The sequence below is a fragment of the Bombus huntii genome, chromosome 6 (genome assembly GCF_024542735.1).
Source record: "Bombus huntii isolate Logan2020A chromosome 6, iyBomHunt1.1, whole genome shotgun sequence".
NCBI classification, from domain to species: domain Eukaryota; kingdom Metazoa; phylum Arthropoda; class Insecta; order Hymenoptera; family Apidae; genus Bombus; species Bombus huntii.
In genome coordinates, this window is record NC_066243.1 from 9,390,933 (window position 1) to 9,412,785 (window position 21,853).

The 21,853-nt window shown below is 38.3% G+C and overlaps 1 protein-coding gene across 1 annotated transcript in view; it reads right to left on the reverse strand.

The window, feature by feature from the left end:
* Nucleotides 1-377: 377 nt before the first annotated feature.
* Nucleotides 378-21,853, reverse strand: part of LOC126866329 (uncharacterized) — a 41,361-nt gene continuing 19,885 nt past the window's right edge. The window contains exons 4-19 of the mRNA XM_050619789.1: nt 20,322-20,815; nt 17,771-18,025; nt 16,868-17,184; nt 15,703-15,830; nt 12,258-12,384; nt 10,571-10,722; nt 9,514-9,712; nt 8,817-8,969; nt 3,922-4,218; nt 3,404-3,545; nt 3,173-3,324; nt 2,812-3,001; nt 2,576-2,729; nt 2,373-2,496; nt 2,144-2,292; nt 378-1,806 (exon numbers count right to left, since the gene is read on the reverse strand). Of these exons, the coding sequence (XP_050475746.1) occupies nt 1,618-1,806; nt 2,144-2,292; nt 2,373-2,496; nt 2,576-2,729; nt 2,812-3,001; nt 3,173-3,324; nt 3,404-3,545; nt 3,922-4,218; nt 8,817-8,969; nt 9,514-9,712; nt 10,571-10,722; nt 12,258-12,384; nt 15,703-15,830; nt 16,868-17,184; nt 17,771-18,025; nt 20,322-20,815 (3,222 nt within the window). The 3' untranslated portion in view covers nt 378-1,617. The remainder of the gene's footprint in view (nt 1,807-2,143; nt 2,293-2,372; nt 2,497-2,575; nt 2,730-2,811; nt 3,002-3,172; nt 3,325-3,403; nt 3,546-3,921; nt 4,219-8,816; nt 8,970-9,513; nt 9,713-10,570; nt 10,723-12,257; nt 12,385-15,702; nt 15,831-16,867; nt 17,185-17,770; nt 18,026-20,321; nt 20,816-21,853) is intronic.

Sequence of the window (21,853 nt, forward strand, 5' to 3'; positions counted from 1 at the left end):
GCTAAATTTTACGATATCGGTAGATTGAAATTGTTGCAAAGACATTTTGCTACATTATTAGCTATGAAACAAGTTTCATTAAAAATAACTGAACCTAACAATTGAATGGAACTCAGATCCGATCCTAACGCTTACATACTCTATCTTTGCATACGTATTTATATATGTTTCTTCGGTCTATACTTACACATATGCATTACATTACTATATAATTAATACACGCAACGCTAAACACGTATACATATTATAATTTACATCTACGTTAACAAACATACACCTTAGATTAACCATATCGATAATACTCTAAAGTAGACTTTTATAGTTAAACGAAACGTTTATTACGAATGCACTGATGCATCTCATGCAGTGTGTGCATAGTATTTTACCTACGTTGGGTGTGCGTTTGTAAAACTCGTACAAAAGTATCCCTAGCAGTTTTTTAAAAGCAGAAGCGACCGTGTCTTAATTCATCTTGCATCTTTTGTATAGAAATCACGATCCGTTTATTCATTTTATGATCATTTTTAATTGCCATAGTTTCGAAATTTGCCATTGAACAGAGACGTTCTTTAGTAAAACGCACACCCATTGAATTATCGACCACTTGGTGGCACGTACGCGGTTCCTCGAAAAACCGACGGTGATAGAAAATTTTCTTTCTTATCTCTTTTTTTTCCTGTAATTATTTTGTCGCATCTGATGCAGAATTTTGACCGCCTCTAACTTCGACGGGAAATTTGCGCACAGTTTTGCTTAACTTACTTTGATTTTGATTTTTCTTTTTTCAAAGTAGAAGCGGGCGTTGACTTTCTAGAAAATGGCGACGAGAGCTCGTTGTCTGAAGCTTTCTTTCTCCTTAATATGTTTCCGCTTATTTCACCTTTGCTTTTGCATTCTTACCTAAATTTCTTATCGTTAAAGTGTAAAAGAAGCTTTTAGAAATTGTTCAACGTAGAATCGAAATTTGTCGACGTTTGTCTATTCTGAAGTTTCAAAGTACCCTCTGCATAGAAATGGAAATAGAATGCAAAAGTCTAAATTGATTGCTTAAAGCTATTGTCGTAGGAAATCGGAAAGATACGAAACCGTTGCTTAATCTACGTCAACCAACTTCCTACTTTGACTCTGAACTTTGTTTAAATAATCGTACATGGATTATTAGAACTAGGAGTTCACGGTAAAAATACTTGTTGAAAGGAGAAAGTTTCATAGCTAAACGGAATACGAAGACTTTGAACTCGAGGCGTCTGTCGTAATTAAGATTGCATCGTCTTTATAGAGAAAGATATTCTCGAAAGATTCATCAATGTACAATGTTTCAAAATGTGCTATTCAAAAGGGAATTTGTATCAATATGTTTACATTTTGTCCTGGTAATAAACTGGAATCTTTATAAGCTAACATATCAACACAAACGGCTGGAATAATCGCGTCTACCTAAGTGTATAATTACTAATACCTTCAAAATACTTTTTCATGACACCTAACAAAGTTCTTTAGTTTCTTGACCAGACTTATTGTCATTCAAATTATTGTCTTAACTAAATACCTGAATACTTCTTCGGTGAATGACTCCTATTAACGCGAGTCATCGTCATCGCGATCTTTATTCTTTAATTAGCCCATACCTATGTCAGAGTACTTGGCCATCTCACTGCGAATCCAGGGCACGTACTTTGGCACATAAGCGTACACCCCTGGTAGTTTCGGGTGAGCACACATTATACCCCAACTAACTATTCCACCTACGAACCATTTCTCTTTGTCTTGCTCGTCTTGGCACAGCAGAGGACCTCCGGAATCGCCCTATTAATTAAAAGGGAAAATTTACTTAAAACTCTGACTTGAACGCTAGGGCTATCAACAATTAAGATTTCCACCGAAGAAATCAAACGGAGTTTTTCTATAAAATTTTTATCAAAGAAATCGAAATGAAATGTATATGAAATGATGTGCGTATAAATCAAGGAAAAAGATAAAATTTTATCTATGTATTTTACGAAATAAAATCATTTAAATTTCCACAAGAGCACTGTTGTAAAATCTGACTGCTTCTATAAACAATCATAGCTGTGATATTTCTAGTGTTAAAGATCGAAGTCGAAATTTTTATTTGGAGAAATTATAGAATTTCCAAATTTACCTGGCACGCGTCTTTCCCTCCATCCGGATATCCAGCACATATCATTCCATCGGTGACGTTCAATTCCTTGTACGTGATCCACAGATTACACACTTCTCTGTTTAAGACTGGAACTTGAACTTCGTTCACAGCTAGCTCGTATTCAGAAGCTACATACAAATTGATCTCGTAAAAATTCTCGTATAATTTTAACAGTCGACACTTTATACTGTTAAGACGTATTACATACAGTCGGTATCGTTTTTCTTTCCCCAGCCAATCACAGTGCACAGTGTTCCAGGTATTAGATGGGTATCAGCTGTTGGCAGACAGACTGGTCTTAGATGTTCGTGAAACTGGACTCGTTTTTCCAACTAAAAATAATTGCAAACAAATTTTCCTTAAATAATTATTTCAAAGATATAAATTAAAGTCGTATTAGTTACTGTATACCTGAAAAAGAGCCACGTCGTTGTCCTGAGCGACACCTACATTGTAATCTGGATGAGGAACGACTCTTTTCACTTTCAGCTTCTGACCAAGGTAAGTGTGCGAATGTCTTCTAGTAATCCCCAGTTGTATCGTCCACCCAGTTATATCAGTGTAACTGGTAAAATAACATTTCATTATTTTCTCTATGGTAAGTTCAAGTTTCTTAGAAAAATCGAGAAAGATATATGATGACTAACTTTCCCACGCAATGAGACGCAGTGAGAACCCACTGATCTGCGATTAGAACCCCAGCGCAGTAGAAGATCTGTTCAGGACCTCCAAGAAGAGCTGCTAGAAACGGCCAATCGCCAGGAGCTGATTCTACACCACCTACGATTCTCGTTTTCGCTTTCACGTGCCCATAAACCGTGTTTCTCCGTCCACAAGCTGTATAAAATTTATAAATTTGCAATAATGAAACGTATAGCTCGTTAACAAGTATCAGATTTTTATTCCAATTTTTTTGCATATTAAAAATTATAACGAATAATTCACTTTGGATATTTCATGCATAAAAGACCATAGTCTACTACTCATTAATAGTTGAAAATAGCGTACCATATTCTGAACAAGTTAACTCAGCAGTTGGATAGGCTTCTTGATCCGTGATACATTCTTGAAATTCTTTTAGAAGGTTCGTCCGGTGTGTCTTAGATTCTCTTTGAGTAAGATTCATACCTTGCGCCATCAACCTGGATGAAAGCGGCGCCCTAAAACGATTTCATGACAGATATCTGTCTTTCGTCTGACAAGATAATATAATGGATATTTTATTGCGAATGTTCTTACGTGTATCCGAGCATGGAGCAGATGGTTTTAGCGGAATTCGAATCCCAGTAAGGGATACAGGCTGGCATGAACTTGCCCATTTCTGCGTGGTACACCTCCAGCCTTCCTTCACCTACGTCACCATTTCTTTGACTCAGTCTCACTGGCAAAATATTAAAAAAAAGTATAGTCCTCGTAATGGTATTTGGTAGGCGAACAAAATTTCTGCGTTTATAAAATTACGCACAATTACGCAGTTTAAAATTTTAATTTAAAAGTAATTTAATTTAATTTAATTTAAATTAAAAGTAAAAGTAAAAAATTACGCAGTTTAATCATTACATTATAGGATAAGTGTAACATATAATTTATTTTTATTTGTCTAATATATAATTTTACTAAATTCATTTCCAAATAATTTAACGCTATCTCTCAGCTTCTATTTTCCTCTTATCCATTAACCCTTAACTATTATCTAACAAATATTGTACTCCAAATAAAACAACTACCCTCGTCTACAACAAAAATGCTTCACTTACGGCAATATCGCTCATCCTGACCCCAAGGACAATCCATCTCCCCGTTGCAGATGTGGTTAGCCGACATGCACCTTCTTTCCCCGCAATGCAAAGCAGACTTGGACATAGTGTTCATCGCCAGGATGGGTTTCTTCATGATCTTTGTGCTGTTAACGGAGGAGGATGAAGAGGAAGAGGAGGCTGCACACTCGCCGCATTCAGTCTCGTCGCTGTGATCCGCACAATCCAAGTAGCCGTCGCATCGCCAGTCAACCGGAATGCATCTGGTCCCATCGCATTGGAACCCACTGGTGCATACTGTGCAACGCGTGCATCAAGAAATGGCTAACAGTACAGTTCTTTTCTATATACTACGTACACTCGCGTTTCTCCTTCGTTTCTGTATTTTATTTCCAATTTTTTTCATCTTGTTTTTTACGTTTTCCCCTGTTCAGAGTTTTCGATGGCCTCGTAATGGAAGAGGAACAGATGAAACGTGAAAATGTAAAAAAATTGAAAGAATAGAGGATCAGAGAATGCATGATAAATGGCTGTGATTGTCTTCTGGTTGGGGATTTGCTCATTGTGAAGCTGAGGTATTACGGGACGGTATAGTTATCCACTTTTTTTTATGTCTTTGTATTGAGATAATTAATGCAGGATCGATAACGTTAATCGTCGATGAGATTTCTAGGTACAAATCTTCCCTTTCGAGCGAACATTTAAGCTTCTATAATATCACGTAATTTAGAAATTTGACGATTAGGTATGTACATTTTATTAAAGTAATTACGAAATTAATCTTCTTAGTTCTGAAATTAAAATTAGAGATTGTAGTTATACCAGTTATAATCTGTATCCTTATAAACAAACAAAATTCCGATTAAATTAGAGCGTAAGGATATTCAATCCTTAAAAGGATTTTTATCAATTTGCTTAAATATAAAATCATTTCTTTTAATTTGTCAGCTTCTTTGTAAGAAACTTCAATTATCGTAATTCCCGTAGTAATTAAAATTAGGAGCAACTTAAAATACACCATGAGAATATACTCGTACCAAGGCAAATATAATATCAAAGGTCTATTTAGCGAGTTAAATTTGTTCATGTTCTGGTTCTAGCAGCCATGAATCTTTCCAGCGTATTTAAACATCGGTTTCCTCGTTGCAAAACGACGAAGATGTCGCGTTCACGGCTCTTTGATAAATGTTTATTCACCGCAAGTATATCGTGACGCTCGTTTAAGATACATGTACATAGTCTCTCGAAGCGAGCTCCATAAAGCAGGCCAGCGTCGAAAATCGCCCATAGCGCGATCGTTTAATATAGATTTTGCAATTAAGTTTCCATTAGCAGCGGGACACGCATGCCACGCGAAATCGTAACGCGAGCTGATGCATCCTGATATCAATCGAACATCAATATACGTGACTTCTCGGAAATTTATATTATAAATAATGAATCGTGTACCATTTTTGTAAAATTCATATTTGTTTTACGCATAAAACTACGATGTAATACAGTGGCTTACGAAAGTATTCAAACATTTACCTTAGACGATTTTACGTGTTATATAAAGTATTAAAAAATTTCATTAGCCGTAGTGAGATACGACTTTAACGACTATTCAAATACTTATTTAATATACCAAATTCAAATACCATAATGATATACGACTTTAATCATCGGTTGTTACATTTGTTTTACGAATTTCGGTTGTCACATTGAGTCAGCCAGATCCTGTTCAATTTGCAAATAGTTGTTCAAAAAATTGCAGTAACATCGGATCGAAAAAATGTGGGAATATACATTAAACCTCCTACAGTATGTTTCGATAAAAAAAGAGGTTAACAAACAAAATGATGTCATTAAAAAAAAAATTTTTTTTCATCTGTAAGTTTCGGAAACGAACATCTTTATGAGACAATGCTGTAACTTTTTTATGTTGTTACATTTCTCGCTTAAAATTGAGATGGTGCTTTTAAGATGTGATACTCTAAGCTATGATACTCTAAAAATTAGCTTTTCAGTGCATGTTTCGAGAAAGATATTTATTTGACATATTAAAGAAGAGCAAGTTTTCATCGACCGAGGATTAATAAAAATTTAAATATCTTCAATGAAAATTCAAATACCTATAACGCAGATAATATATTCATAATACGCCTGTTAACACTCAAGAGTTAAACTGCCAGATCAAATATTTCAAATTCCATTTAAAAGTACTTCGTATTACTAATTCTGATCGTACGAAATTCTTTACAAATCCCTAAGAATAGCCCGTCAAATATAATTTATGTATTCTGATATATGCTAACTAAACCGGGGGCTCGTTGAAAGGGGAAAAAGTGACTGAAAAAAGCGCGTCGGTCGACGAGTTTTCGAACGTGGCCGTAAATTCGCGTTGAAGGGCGACGTTCCAAAAGGGATTCTAAATTTCCTCGATATTTCCAGTCGGCGTATAAATAGCGAGGATATAAAGGAGGAAAGTTGTTGGACGTGGAAAAAGGGAAAGAAAAGCAAACGCGTTAGAAATCGCGACAGAAGGAATCGAATGGGGTGACCCTGTAATCAGGGCGCAATTTAATTTCAATTAACCGCGAACGCAAATGAATCAGTTTATCAGACAGCGAGTGAATCGATCCTCTATTGCACTCTGTCGGCTTCGATCGATAACGAAACTTTCCGGCACTTTCCCTCGGCCCTGGCTCCATTCACCGATTGCAACGTGTACCTTGGACCAGCGATCGTTTAACCTGCCGATTGTCGGTCGGAACGTCCGACCAAAATCAACTTCTACTACTGAACGGAGAGGCAGCCGCGGTAGGAAGTCGTTCTCTCGTTTGTTGGAACCTTTTCGAGGGGGATTCTGTTGACTGTGAAAAGGGGATTGTTATACGTTTCCGTTTTATAAAGAGTGAAATTTATCAAGGAAGAAAAGCGATAAGTTGGAGCCAGAGGTCCTACATTTTTATGTATTTTATATTCAATATTAGGTTGTAGCACGTGAAATGTCCGATTTCACGAGAAACTGAACATATAATACCTCGGCTATAAAAAGTATTAGCATATAGCTTTGTCTTCTAATGCACTTCTTTTATGACGATATTAAATCAATTTTATTTTACATCAATTTAGCTGCAAATTTTCCGTAATTAAATACCATCACTCTTTAATCTCGTATCCACAAACATTCTAAGAACCTACATTTCCTTCACATTTTCCACGAAGGAACCTATTCGATAAAATCACAAGTAAGTCGATTTTCCGAGTCCTTTGTCCAAGTTCGGTCGGTGCGACGCGATAAACACAACGATGTTCGAATCGAATTACGCCTGACTAGTGATGCGTAATTTCACTTGGATCCGTCTAGCAAGCCAAAGATGGTCGACATACTCTGTATTTACTCGATCGGACGAAGCTAAGAATCACCGAGGATGTAATTAAACGGAACCACAGGGACGATTAAGAAAACCGAATTGCTTCGGGACGATTGGTGGATAAACGCGGCTTTCCGGGAACACGACGAATGGTCAACAATGGAGACCATTTCGCGGCAAACAAAAGAGCCGTACACGTGGATGAACGCGCGAACAATGAACATAGGTTCAGCAGGTTAGTCGGCAATTAGTCCGGTTTCATCTCGATGCCAAGGAATTGCTTAAACAAAAGACGAACAACGAAGTCGCGTAAATATTTCCGGTCTCTCATTGTTCCGGCAACTACGAAGCGTTGGTTGATGAGATTCGAAAGTAGTTTTGTGATTTGCAGAGCGTTGTTCGCAGCGACCGATTTATTATCATTGTTTAAAACCATGGTTTTGTAACTTGATAGACATTTCTTCTTCCTTTGGCGAAGGAAAATTCATTTGATCTATGTGCGATCAGATTTTTCTTCACGTAAAACTGATTTCTTAAACGCTTCGTTACATCGAATAGAAAAATGATGGATTGCTATGTTATTTAGGTTACGCCTTTTATAGAATATTTAACGTAAGATGTTATTTAAAAATATCTCTTTCGAAGGAAGAAAATATTTTAAGCGAATAAAATACGTACAATTCACTCTGAATCAAATTTTCAACAAAATAATAACATCAACTTCCCCATATAAAAAGCACCATTAAGTATTTATTTCAAGATTATCGTCTTACTACACGAATGAATGAATAAAGAATAAAAGCATCGTCTTAAGAAACGTTCAAACATATTAGTTTGTGAAAAGTTTGCGGTTTGCGAACTCGTTTTCTTAATTCTAACGAGATAGAGAGTTTTAAGAAGCGCGTGGATGGAGACGGCCGCGTCTTTCCAGCGTTTTAACGTGGGTCGTCTATATTCTAGTCGTCCTCCGGCTGTCTCGGTGAGATTATTTTAATCCCACGATTATCCATCTCTTTATCAAATGCTCGGACTTTATCCTCTAGGCTTATCCGTGCCAGAGGAACCGAATAAATGGCTACCGAAAATGACGAAGCGCCCATGGCCGACGGACAAAGAACTTGGTTCGAATCGACTTGCCTCTTTCGCACTTTTATCCGGTTATCGAACTTTTGTATCAACGAAGGATATTGCAAGGTGCGCAAATCGCGATTGGCTTCTTTCCTCGAGAATTGCCTTTGAATCACAGCTTTAGAAAGCTCAGAAGATAAGGAACCGACTATAGAAGAAATAAATAGATTTTGATAGATTTGCAATGTGTGTAAATAATAATTGGATGAGAAGTGCAGGAGATCCGAGGAAATGGTATAGAAAAATAAATGGATTTCGAAGAGCGTGCTTCTTCCTTCGAGAATTGACTTCGACTCGGAGCCTTAGGAAGTTCAGAGTATACGGAAATAAGTAGGTTTCGAAGATCGTACGATCTTTGTTAGCGCAATCGAAGAAAATGAGGGTGAAGAGTGTCGTGATACGACTTACCAGGTCTTTCAGCTCTTCGAGCTGCCTCCAGCACTTCTTGATGTCCCACGCACTCGTCCGGATTGGAATTCTCAGGGAACAGATCGCATTCCAGATACTCCGGCAAAGTCAGGCCGAACACTTCCAGGAAAAACCCACACCGTCTCTTGGTATCTAAAGAGAAAGCCAAATTCCTCAAGAAATTTATAATAAACTATGTTTACTGAAACTTACGGAAACTGCATTTCATTACCCAGGGATGCGATTAGTATTCAACACTTTATGAAACAAATAACCTATTTCCATAAATTTATTGATCGTACGGAGGCAGCATAAATAATCACAAATTTTTAATTCAATTAAAAAGATTACGTTTACAGCATCGGTTGCCTCAACGTAATATTAATTCATGGAATTAATTAGCATGACAATGAGCGACTCGCATGCAAAATTGTACAGTACAAACTTAGGCGTTTTATTAAAATTATTTGTCAACATATTATTGTTATATGATAGATAGTGTGCAACTATTAACGAACATAGATATAGAACAAACATCATGAAAATCAAATAATTGGTGAAAGAAGCGTAGTCATCCAAATATAATATAGCCATCGCTGATCAAACAAAGTCTCTCGAGTAATTAACGATCTAAATCGATATTAAATCTGGTCTGACGTGATTTATCTTGAAGAAAGAGAATGAACGGATAACTTACGAAAGCAGAGGCTACGGCAGGGTCGCACCACGTGGCCCCGAGATCCGCATTTCGGCACAAAAACGCTGCATAGAAAGAGAGCGGCCAATTCGTAGCATTTGACGTCGATCACGGCACCATAAAGCTCTAGCTCGTGCTGGGCGTCGCGTTGCCCGAAATTGCCCATGTAATTCGGGAAGATGGTGAAATTATACGGGATCTGAGGGAATCAACAACGAAACGGCACACGTAAATGCGTCTGGCTCGCTCCATTTTAATTAGAACGTCCCGACGTACCACTTACCTTCGCGCGTCGTAACTTGCGAGCAAAATTATCATTATCCTATTTCTCTCTTTCTCTCGAGGACTTTTCGTCGAAATTTACACACACGAGTTGAAATGTTTTCAGTTAAATTACTTAGCCCTCTATAACTTCGCGCGGCTTACAATTTGAAATTATATCAATGGAAGTTCTATTATTTAATTTTACTTTAATCGTATACCACTACGCTCTACGTTATTATCGTGTTATCACCGTACCGATATCAAATAATCACATTTATTGGTTTCTAGTGTCCAAATCGATGTAAGAATTAATTACAACTTTTATTCTTACCGGCAAATAAAATTCTATTACAGAACAGTAATTATCTGATACAATAAAAAAATCTTGCAATTTCTGTAAATAATTTGAGAACTTCTTTTTCCTTAATATTATCGTTTCAAATAGCCAAACATTTAAAACTCTGTTCTCTGAATCGCGATTCGAACGAAAGAAAGATTAGTTTCAACTCCGCGCTAAAGAAAGATTAATTTCAAATATTTGCTAAGTGTGAAACAAACGAAAGAGAAATACTATGAACGCGGAGGAGCAGTCCACGATACCTTGAGCGTCTTCTGCATAGCTGAGTATAGATAAAAATACAGCGTTCGGACGACACGCGTGACATGCATTGTTTTAATTCGATTCGACGACTCCGGAGAATCTCGTGGGCGGATTCCATGCGAGCTTATTGGAAATTATTTCCAAGAAAATCACGCACGGCACGTGGACAATGGTTGAACGTGGGAGGCTTACCTTATGGTACCTGCAGAAGGTCACGATTACGGGCAGACACACTCCTGGTGCCGGATTCCTTTCCTCGGTCACCGCTGGAACTCGTTCCGTGAACGTGACCATGTTCGTGTAGATCGTTTTGTTCTCTACTCGTATAAGCGTCTCTGGATACGCTGTAAACCAAATAGTTTTTATCAAATAAATTGGTTGTTTTGTACTTTTAAGTTGATCCACTAAGGATCGATGTTGTGTTAATGCAACATTTCATTTTTAATACCTTTTTTTCAGTCAATTTAATATATTGAATTATTTGATTGATTTTTTTACAAGTATTATTATTATTATCACAATTATACGAAGTTTGAAGAAATTGAATTAAATTACATTCTGTTTTTAAATTATGAAAATCTTTTTATCGCAGTCAGCTTCTTGACAATATCAAAATCACGTAATTTATTTTTCGTAGTAATTTTATCTTTATGTAACTCTCAATCATTGTTTCATATTTTGGTCGTAAACGAATCAATATTAATTTATTGAGGACGTCTGTACACTGTACAAGTACGTACTCTCGTTTCGTTCCGACTGACCCAAGTTCGTGCAATTTATGGACCGCGTCGGGTTTCATACGGATGCTTGATACGCCGCGTCGATTATTTCTATTGCGGTCCTGCATATACCTATCGTATTTCACAACGTCCCTCAATGATGACTGATTTTCGTATATTTTGCATTATACAGTCTAATTTTAGCAATCGTCTTGCAATTAAATACGGCTTCAATAAGTCAGAAAATCGTCGGTAGAGATTTAGTGGAAAGTGAGAATGACAGCGATATCCATGAAGTAATTGTCGACGCATTATTAATTCATTTTGGAAACCTACTTTATGATTTTTAATTTTATTGTAATTATTATAATTATTAATTTTAGGATTTTTGTGCGAATCATTAAATTAATTCGTAGCAAGCGAAACAGCCCAAAAATCGAGCAACTTTGAACTTCGGAAAGTCTTAGTTTTAAGATCCGACCTTTCATATCCTGTTTGGCGATATTTCACCACGTCCCCTTTGATTAACGCACGTCTAATGGATGCTGCAAGAAAAGTATTGTACGACACGGTTTTCATACGCTCGAGTGCCTTCTGTCATTGTGCACCACCACGCGCGACACATTACGAGCCACTCTTTCGGGTACTCGAGCGAAACGTGCAATTTTCTTCCATCAACATTCTCGCGGAATAAACTCAAACTTCTTACGCAAACTGATATTTCCCGAAATTAACACGATTCCAGTTCACAGTTTTTATTATATCTTCGTCTCCTTTCCATGTTACCATGTAAATTAAACACTACGACTAATTAAAATTAAACAAAAGAATAACGATGACTGGGGAAAAAACCGATAGGAAACAACGGGTGCATTGAAGAAAGTTGCACGCGAAGCCGGTGTTGATGTTTGAAAGCAAGTAGCACGCGGGAACTGGGAGCTCTATTGATCTTTCGCTACCACAAAGCTCCTCGTGCTACGTGCTCGTGCATTATACCACCTAACGTCACCAACATTTACGTTTGTCACCGACGATCGTGCAACAACGTTCCACGTTTCATCGGCAATTCATTGCGATTACACTCGCGTACATGTACGTCGTGCCGTTGACAAATGGATACACGATACGTTTTAAGTATGATAAAAATGGTGTCTACTTACACTTGAAGTAAATGGTCAGACCTCCGGCGATGATCAACAACGCGACAGCATTGAAAAATACCTGCACGAATCTGAAGCGCAGGCTGCCGTTAGTCACATAATGTCTGCTAGTCATGTCACTGATTATCTGAAAACGATTTGAGGGAAGCTATTGTAGTTGGCGTTAATGGTTTTGGATTTTTCAAACTTATTTAGGTAGAAGTAATAGAGCTTTAATTTCTTAGATTAATTTTTATCAATATAATGGTCATGAAAGGCACCATGATATTAACGATGATAATTAAAACAACGGTAGTAAACTTTCCTTAAACTTAACCACAACTTCGAAACCTAATTTCTTTACCCAATTTGTGGACAACTTTTTATATATCTTTTTATAAGCAAGCTTTAGCACGAAACATAATTTCATATTAAACTTGTTTTATATGAAATTTCTTACTAAGTTTTATTTTGACAACTTACATCGATACGAAAGTGGCCAAAACTGCGAGATCACCAGTTTCCACGATATAAGAAATTGTTCACAAAAGGATAGAAATTATGAATAGTCTAGAGAAGGCTTTATAAATTATCAAATCAATCTTATTCTTTTCAAATCATTAGCCTAAGCTCCCCCATTCAATACTATCGATCATTTCAATCAAATAATCTTCCATAATCCACATATTCAATTTTCATCTACGATCCACGTATCCCAGTTTTCATACAAAAACGAATATCTAGATAGTCATGCAGAAAGAGAATGATCTCGATATGGTGAGCTAGAACGACAAGGGAAAGGCTGACTCGTCGTCGCTTACATAATTCCCTGGAAGTATATCGGGTGCACGAATAGAGGGAAATATTAGCTAGCGATGTCAGCCGAGCGTACCATGCTCGCAACAGATCCGTGTTTGAGGAGTCAACGCACGCTGACTACATGTTGGTACGCACTAGTCGACCCTCTGGCACCAAATATCGATTATTATTTCCTCACAGTTCTATCGCACCGGCGAACGACAAATTACGTTCGCTGACAAACCCGACTCGCCGAATTCCTCGTCGCTTTTTAACTTCGTTCGACCTCCGTTTCCACGAAATTTCCATTTCGACGCACGAAAAAGCGACCTTGCCATCCTTCACTCGCCGGTAATTACATTAGAAACTTTTTCACAGTCGTGATTTTTTATTTGAAGTGGTTGTGATGTAAAAAATGGTTGGTTTTATAGGTGGGAGGAGCTGGAGGATGTTCGGCAGAATTAATTTTAACGGTCGTACAAAGAGCTTCGTTGGTCTTAATTTTAGTGCAGTAAACGTTTTTGCGTTGTTACTTTTTAATGTCCTTTGATATACGCGGAATAAATGGCATTGGAGTTTTGTAATATCGAGTTCCACTATGTGATTCACTATGAGAAACTCATTCCTGATTAAAATGCATTAATTCCATTCTTTATATTCTTCTGTAATGCGTAAAACAGTACACGTTACGTAAAACAGTAAACGCTATCGTAAAAATAAAGTGTTTAAGTAGATTCAGTCGTCACCACTCAGTCGTGTCCTAGTCAGGCGCGCTCTAGTCAGACACATTCTACTTAGACGCATTTCTTAGACACATAGTGAGACGATTTCTAGTTTCGATTATTATGTAAAGTCATATTTATCGGATACTTAAACCCTCTCTTTCTATGTATTTATATATTTAAAGTACATAATTGTGAAAAAGTTTAGAATCACTTCTCGGTTATATTTAAACCGAATCTGCAACACTGAAGTCAGTTAATTTCGTTTATTAATTTTGTCGAACTATCGATCAACGCTACAGACGTCAATAACGATTTGTGTCAACGTCACGATGACATAATAAACATCGCGTTTTTACCTTTCATCGGAACATCTCATTAACGGTACGGAAAATTCCACGAAGTCATTTATTTTCAATAAAGCTAATCGACGAAGAGGAGAACGCGAAACGACAAACCAACAAAAGAAGCAATTAAAATGGTAGACTGTCGGTTTCATAAACGTTGCATCGACTCGCACCTGTCCTGGAAATTTTCGCGAATATTATCTGGGCTTACTGCTATTTTCGGCGTTAATAACGGCCGCCGGTGTTCGATGTAAAGTGATATCAGCCTGGGTTCGATACTGGCTCCCGACATTTCCCACCGCTATCGAGCACATAACTCGGAAAGAACACGCGGCCGTTCCTCCGATTCTGAACAAAAGGAACAAATGACGCGAGTTATCGATCCCCATGGAAACGCACGATCCTGCGTTCATTTATTCCGGCCATCGCGTTAACCCGCCGCGATCACCGCCGATATCGTTCGTGAAAACACATTGAAATTCCCATATCGAGGCGATTACGTGTGACCTCCATTTCATTCTGTGTTTTAATCACGTTTTAATCTTGTGTTTCGAGAATGATCTTCAATAAAATTACAAAATATCTAAACCCGCTGTATAATAGCTTATCAGACAGTATTTTTTATAAGTCAAAAATTCAGCTGAGTTTGAAACTTGGCAACACTCGTAGAATTTCGACTGTTTTATTACTTTTCGACGTTGGTAAAGAACTTATCCAATTTCACTTTTTACTAGATTTATGCAAGAGGGATTATTAGACGCGGCAATTTGTAACTTATGGCTCATAAAATATCACTAACAATATCGAAACCAGTTTTGACCCTCAATTAATGTCAACGAACGATACGAGCAGCACACAACAGTCTAATTTAACTTGCTTAATTCCACAATATTTCATGTTAATTTGTACTATGTCTTTCCATTCCCACGAGGATCGATGGACGCTACATCTGTAGTATTTATCGTACAAAGTATGCAACGTGAATTAAAATTAAAGTAATGTAACTGAAATGCAGGCAGAAGTTTTACAATTACTCATGACCCAAGTTATCCATGTCAAATAATTCATACCAAGTTCCCCGATCGAAGTTTAAATATGATATTTCAAGATTACACAGACGATCTATTTACTTCATTCTACTATAGAGCTTAACCAAAAGGGCCACAGAAGGAGTAAACGACAAACTTTCATCATCTTCGATCCCTCGGCAATTCAATCTCCGCGCAACCAGGGCCAGCTTCCGGGTGACCAATTAAACCGAATTGACTTCAAACGTTTCCGGCTTTCTGCAACGTGTCAACAAGCTCGCTTTGGAGTCGATGTTGGCCTTCAAATCCGCGCTCGGCCGAGCGTACGAGCCTTCAGAAATCGTTTGACCCTTAATTCCGCGCGTATATCTCTCCATATCGTTCTTCCTTCCTCTTGCATCCTCCCTCTTCCTCACTCTCCCTATCCATCCGTTCGACGTTACGTAACAACAGCGTGGGAAACGAACGCAATCGATAAACGACGGAGCGCGAAAGAATTAATCGTGCCGTTTTCGCCGTTACGTAACGGGCTTTCGTATCTGCGCATTGAAAACGTCCCCGGGCCGCTTACCTTGTGATGCAAGGAGCCGTTGTTACCACCGTGAACTCTGACGATTGCTTGCAGGCTCGCTGGTGTGCTGGTCGATTTGGTGATCGTTCGTCCGGACGAACTGTCCGGCTCCGACACCAGTGCCCTATCTGAAAATCCCGTCAGAAATTTTCATTAACATTAGCAGGATCGTTGAGCGACAGAAGCGGTTAAAAGACGAGGATACGTTATAACGTGCTGTTTCTGTTAAACGAAAGGCTGGATTCGTGTCACGTAGAAGCCTCGCGACGGCTCGCTTTTGTAACAAACGAGCCGGTGCAATTGAATAGGAGGTAGGGGAAATGACACGAGTACCAGGATGATTAATTGAGATCGATTTTTAAGAGGAGTGAGTCATTTCGCTTTTTTTCCCCCTCTCTCCTTTTGGTTGTAATTAAATCGTTGAGTCTGATACGGAGGAATATTGGAACGAAATGTTTGAACAGTAGAAATTCACACAGAAAAGACGTGATTTGTCAGAGATGTAAAATAGGTTTAAACGATCGGTGGAACTGCTTCTAGTAAACGTGTTAGATAGGTGGGGTTAGTTTGGAAAATCGCGTGGATTTGTTACGTTAACGGAATTAAACGACGCGAAACGTGCGATTAAGACGCGTCACGTAGTGCTTGGCATCGGTTACATGACTCGATCCATCACCAACCGTACTCGCTGCGAAATTTCTCAGATATCGGTCATAGCTCGGTTAAGTATGTCTGCTAAATTCCGAAATCTCAACCTATTTCTTTCGCTTGAAGCGTCAAATTCAACTTCGACGCCCAGTATCTCTTAAAATAAAAAATTCAAGTCTACTTCCAAGTTCTATTTGTTTATTTCATTCGAAGCCGATCGCTAACTAAAAAAGAGAAAGTAAAAATTTTGATGTTCCTGATAAAGGACTATCCATTTTCTTCCCTATTTTGAAATTAATGGCACTTTTTAATTTTATACAATATTCTGCGCATTTCGCAATTTTTTTTAACTAGCGAGGATAATGCGAATTCTTTCATATGACGTATATAGGTGAGCAAATAATTGATCTTTGGTTGAATTAATAAATATTTCGAATAAATTAAAATACAGTGAACGTCAAACGATAAAATCTAAATCTATTTCTTTTATCACAACAATCGTCAAATTCACTTTTACCTGGTACTTTTCCGTATTTATGGGGTAGAAGAGGAGCCTCCATGGTCTTGCTGGTATAACTAGGCGAGCTAGTCTGACTGAAGCTATCCGAAGAAACATTGCTGTCCTGTCGAACGCTGATAGGCTTTGGTACGGAGCTCTGTGAGATCGCGCTCAGGGGTGGCGGAAGGTTCGTCTGTGTCGCCTTCGGTAGCTTTTCCAATTTTTCGCAGTTCCTTTCCTTCCTCAGATTGTGCTGCAAAATATTCCTGACCCTATCCATCTCCGGCTCGTGTTTCCCGCGCGGTCCCGTTTCCGCGGATTTCTGCTCCTCGTACCTGATTTTGGTGAAAGAAAAATGTATTTGAACGAGGTCTTTTAGTCTTCTTTTCGCAATGTTCGAAATACAGGGGGAACACGACAAATGGACGAGACTGAGATTTTGTAGAATGTATGTATGTAAGAATCTTTTATGGGACATGAAAAATAGCGTCAAATCGTCGAGAGGGAAAGATACCAGAAAATAATTCGGAACGTTATAAAATCCTTTGAAATACCGTTGCAATATCCTAGAGATTTACGACTCAAGTTAGGTTCTTAAGTAATATTGTCGAAAGATCTTAAAATATCCTTCTACTTATTTGGAACTTTAGAAATAATTAGGAACGTTATATATCCTTTTAAATACCGTTGCAACATTTCGAAAGCGTCCGACACACGTTAATACTTTAAACAATATTATTGGCAAATTTAAAAATATCTTCTGCTCGTTAGGAACCTTGATTACAAGCTTATAAAAATATCGAGAACAATCTATCTAGTTTAAGAAGTAGCTCCATGTTTATCGTCGTTATACGATTCTCTGAATTCGATTCTCTACAACCTCGGGTGTTTTCCAAACTTATAAAGTCTGCAGGTACTTACCTGCCGATAGACCTCTCCTTGTTCGCTCTGAGGTGATCGTCCTCCTCGTATAGCCGTCTCTCAAGCTTTCTGGAAGCGGCTTGAAGCTCTTCGAACTTGCATCTCTTCTCTGCTTCGCGATGCAACCTCACCAGGGCTGCAAACTTCGTCTCGTCGTCCTGCAGGACCTCCCTCCGGGACATAGCAATTTTCTCCCGAGACTTTCTGTCTGCAGTTTCCTTGCAACCTTCCTTCCCCGTCTTCGACGACTGAAGCCTGTCGAACAAACGAACGAGCAACCATCGTGAGATCGTAAGGGAGTGAAAAAGTTGGCGAATGAGAAAGGCATGTAGGGTGGATTACGGTCGATTAAATTAGCCCCGTAAGTTCCATCGTCGTTTGATTTATTAAAAAAGTGCCCCGTGGAGTTCTCTTGAGGTGAAATTACCACGAGTGGTGATGTATGTTTTCTCCGCCACCCCTTTGATGTCTCGCCGGCCTTTAACAAACCATCGCTCCCCTTTTTGTTTCGTAACAAGTACGAGAGGGAGCGAGGTATTCTAAACCGAAGTTCGTAATAACGAAATGAGGGCAAAGGTGTTCGCGAGAAGTAGAATTCTATTAAACTCCGGTGCTAAGAATGGAAGGAAGTCTGAATTAACGACGTCGCCGTCTTGTTTCTTCTTTGTATTTCACTTGTTTGTGTTCGCGTAAATTTTTTAATTCCGTACGAAATTTGTATGTAAAGATTAATAGCTGTACCTTGTAAATTGTAACCTTTGTAAGAGAAATCGTAACTAGTTTTTACATCATCACTGAAATTTTTTTGACATAGTAATTCTCTTATTTAAGAATCTTCTCTTTCGTTTGCATAAAAAAAATTATAATCATATTCAAATTTGCGAGGGCAAAAGTCGACCCAACAGAAATTGATTTACCTTTTATTAACTTTTTTTAACCTCTACCATCGTGGAAATTTTGGTTAACGAGTTAATCTTCTGTTATGAACCATTTCCCGTCGTCAAACTGCAATATCTATCCGTCAGGTGTACTAAAATTGTAAAGAAGCGGTCGACGTTCCCTCGAAATACGGAGGATGCTTTTATCCTCATCCTCCGGAGCACTAAAACGCACGTGGCGAGCGAGCAGAGTATTAGGGTCGTTTACGACCACGGCAGATCGTTTCAACGAAACGTCTACTCGAACGCAGAGATAGAGTCGAAGCTCACGCTTCGTTTAGTCTGTCGCGAGCGTAATCGGCCGTAGCGTCTCGACGCTAATTCCTCTGCCTCGAACACGCTCGTCTGTACCATTCGTGGCTAGAAAGTTGGCCAATTGCAGTGGAAGGAATGCGAGTTTGACTAGATTATAATGTAACAGAAACACTTTTTTGTGGTATGATATTAAAAACGTTATTTTTTATTATTTTATCATTTTTGAAATATGACGTTGAAATGATCGTATTTACAACACAGTCATCTATATGTATAAATCAAGGAAGGAGCGAGAAGAGCAAAAAATATTGAGTAAAAATGAAATCCCTAAACAAACAACAGATAATTTGACAAATGGCCGATTGGAGATATTTTATAAATTAGATACTATACAAATAAATAAGATATTTTATAAATTCTGTCTTCCACATACTGTGACTGAAAAAAGTACTTGAACACTATTGCAGTTATTATAGCACAAACATACGAATTAATTAATTAGTCACTTGTTGGTTAATAATAATTAGTTAGGATCAAGTATTACATTTTGTTGAAAGACTTCTTCATTGAGAAATTTGTATAGCCATTGTAAAACGTCTCTCAAATATAGCAGCTCCACGTACGTTCTACCGTACGCGAACGCTTTCCAACGATGTAATTGCTTACTGTCATTCACGAAGAAACACTGAGATTCTTCCTTCTACTTGGAAATATTAGCTTCATTTTGGAATTCGCGTTGTTGCACGCGTGCAACAAAGTTTCCTAACGTGATTTCGCCGGGGTGACACGGTGACATAGTTTAGGGCGAACCAACGTTACGTGGAACGAGGGGAATTTCATTGGAAGCTCGGCTCTGACGCGTGGGTAGGTTAAAAGGAAAGAAAATCGCTGGATGATGCGAGATTAGAAATGATATTTTGAGAGATAATTTAGGGGTTCGGTGGAAAAATGATGAAACTTTTAATTTGAGGAAATTGCGAGTAAAGACAAATTTTAGAAAATTGGGAAAAATCCTTATTAAAAAAAAAAGAAAAAGAAAAAAGAAACGGATTAAATATTTTTCCAACGAAAATTTGTGACGAGATTCTTTGGATAAATCTGAATTTTATGCATATATTATTTACTATAATTATCTCGCTGCTGAAAAAGCTGGTATACTCTCGCACCTCTTTCCCACTAATCCTCCCGATTATCATTAATAATTGACTGATTAAGTGCACAAATGGAAATAAATTCGGTTCTTGCATATTTGATTAATTATATTATGATATGAAAAGGCACATACATTGATATAAAATTTAAATCCCTCCACCTCTCCTTTGGTATTCTCATCTACGAATCGCATCAATTTCTCTCACCTGTTATTCTGCACATTCGCCCCCTGTCTCTGTCTTCCTTCTCTAGCCTGATCCTTGAACTTCGACTCGGCGCTCTTCACGATTCTCTCGTGCAATCTCTTCTCTAAATCTTTCGACGCCTTCTGTAACTCTTCGAAACTGGATTTCTCATTCGGCTTGCAATCCTCTTCAAAATTCGCCTTGTCGAAGTCCGCCACAAAATCGTTCTCTTCATTATTATTTTGCGTTTCCTTGTTGCTAAAATTCAACGTATATTCTTGGTTGTCCGGTTGATCCTGAGCCTGCAACGGACCCAGATCGATTAACTTCTCGTTGTTCGTATCGTGAGTCCAAGAAGAGGATAAAATCGACGTAGAAGGTGGAGCTGGATCGCTGGCTTTCCGTCGATTCGTCTGACCCTCCTGTCTCGTCGGCAGTTGTATCGGGATCGGTTTCTCGTTTTTGCTCCGTTTTGGGATCGCTGGCGGCCGCAGTGGTATCGGTGGCGGAGCAACCTGCGGGATCAACAAGTTCCTCGATAGAGTTCCCCTCCGTGCTTCCTTTGTTCTACTCGATTGAACTGCTATCCCTCGAGGATGCAGATAACGAAGAGTGAAAGCTGTGCGTATCGCCTTTTTCAACTTGCATGCAAAACTGGAGAAGCGGAAGTTATACGCAATTTTTCTTTTCTCTTAATTATAATTAACTTTATATCTTGGTTTTACAGCAGAACGTGTGATTTTCATTGCGTTGAAAATTTGAAAAATATGATCGGACATGATACTGCGGTATCAAAGATATTGGAACACTGCTTGCCTTAATGATCATTAGACTACGGATTTTTATGCAAATTCATATTTTTACGATCGCGATGAAACAAAATGAAATCTAAACAGAAGTTTCATTTAATCGTTAAATATACTTTGGATGTTTCATATATCTGTGCATTCGTACGTTATATGTGCTCCGTTAACACTTGTACATTCTTTTCTCTCATAAATGCGTAAAAATTTACAGCCTAATGATTAATATATATTCGGCTTTCATAAAACTTCCGGTTCCCTCAGCTATTTTTAAAAAGACTTATATCTTTGGTCGTCTTCACACAAAGTTTGGCTGTTAAACCCCGAGATATCGGACAACCAGTAAAAAAGGAGGAAAATTGTAAAGAACAATGGAAAGTGCCGTGTTAAAAATACTTGCAACTAGGCTATATAGCTCCGTGTATCCGTGTGTGGTGTATATATGTAGATGGTGTGCGTGTGGTCAGAGTGACGATTGTCCTCGTGTCCAGACTTGTCTGTGCAAAAGAACCGACGTGATTCAGCTTGATCCACTAAACCCTCGTTTGTCCACTAATTACGTGGACCCTGTTCGAGAAACGTGCGAACGAGTACCACGACGAGAATGTTTCGTTCCTCGTTGTTTCTACTCGATTTACTACGACCACTTAAAACCAGCCGGTTAGAGATTACACCGTCGCTTTTTGCCTTTGTTAATTCGTTGAGTGTCGGCGTGCCACTAATTGTTCAGTTTTAGTCGTACGATTTAGA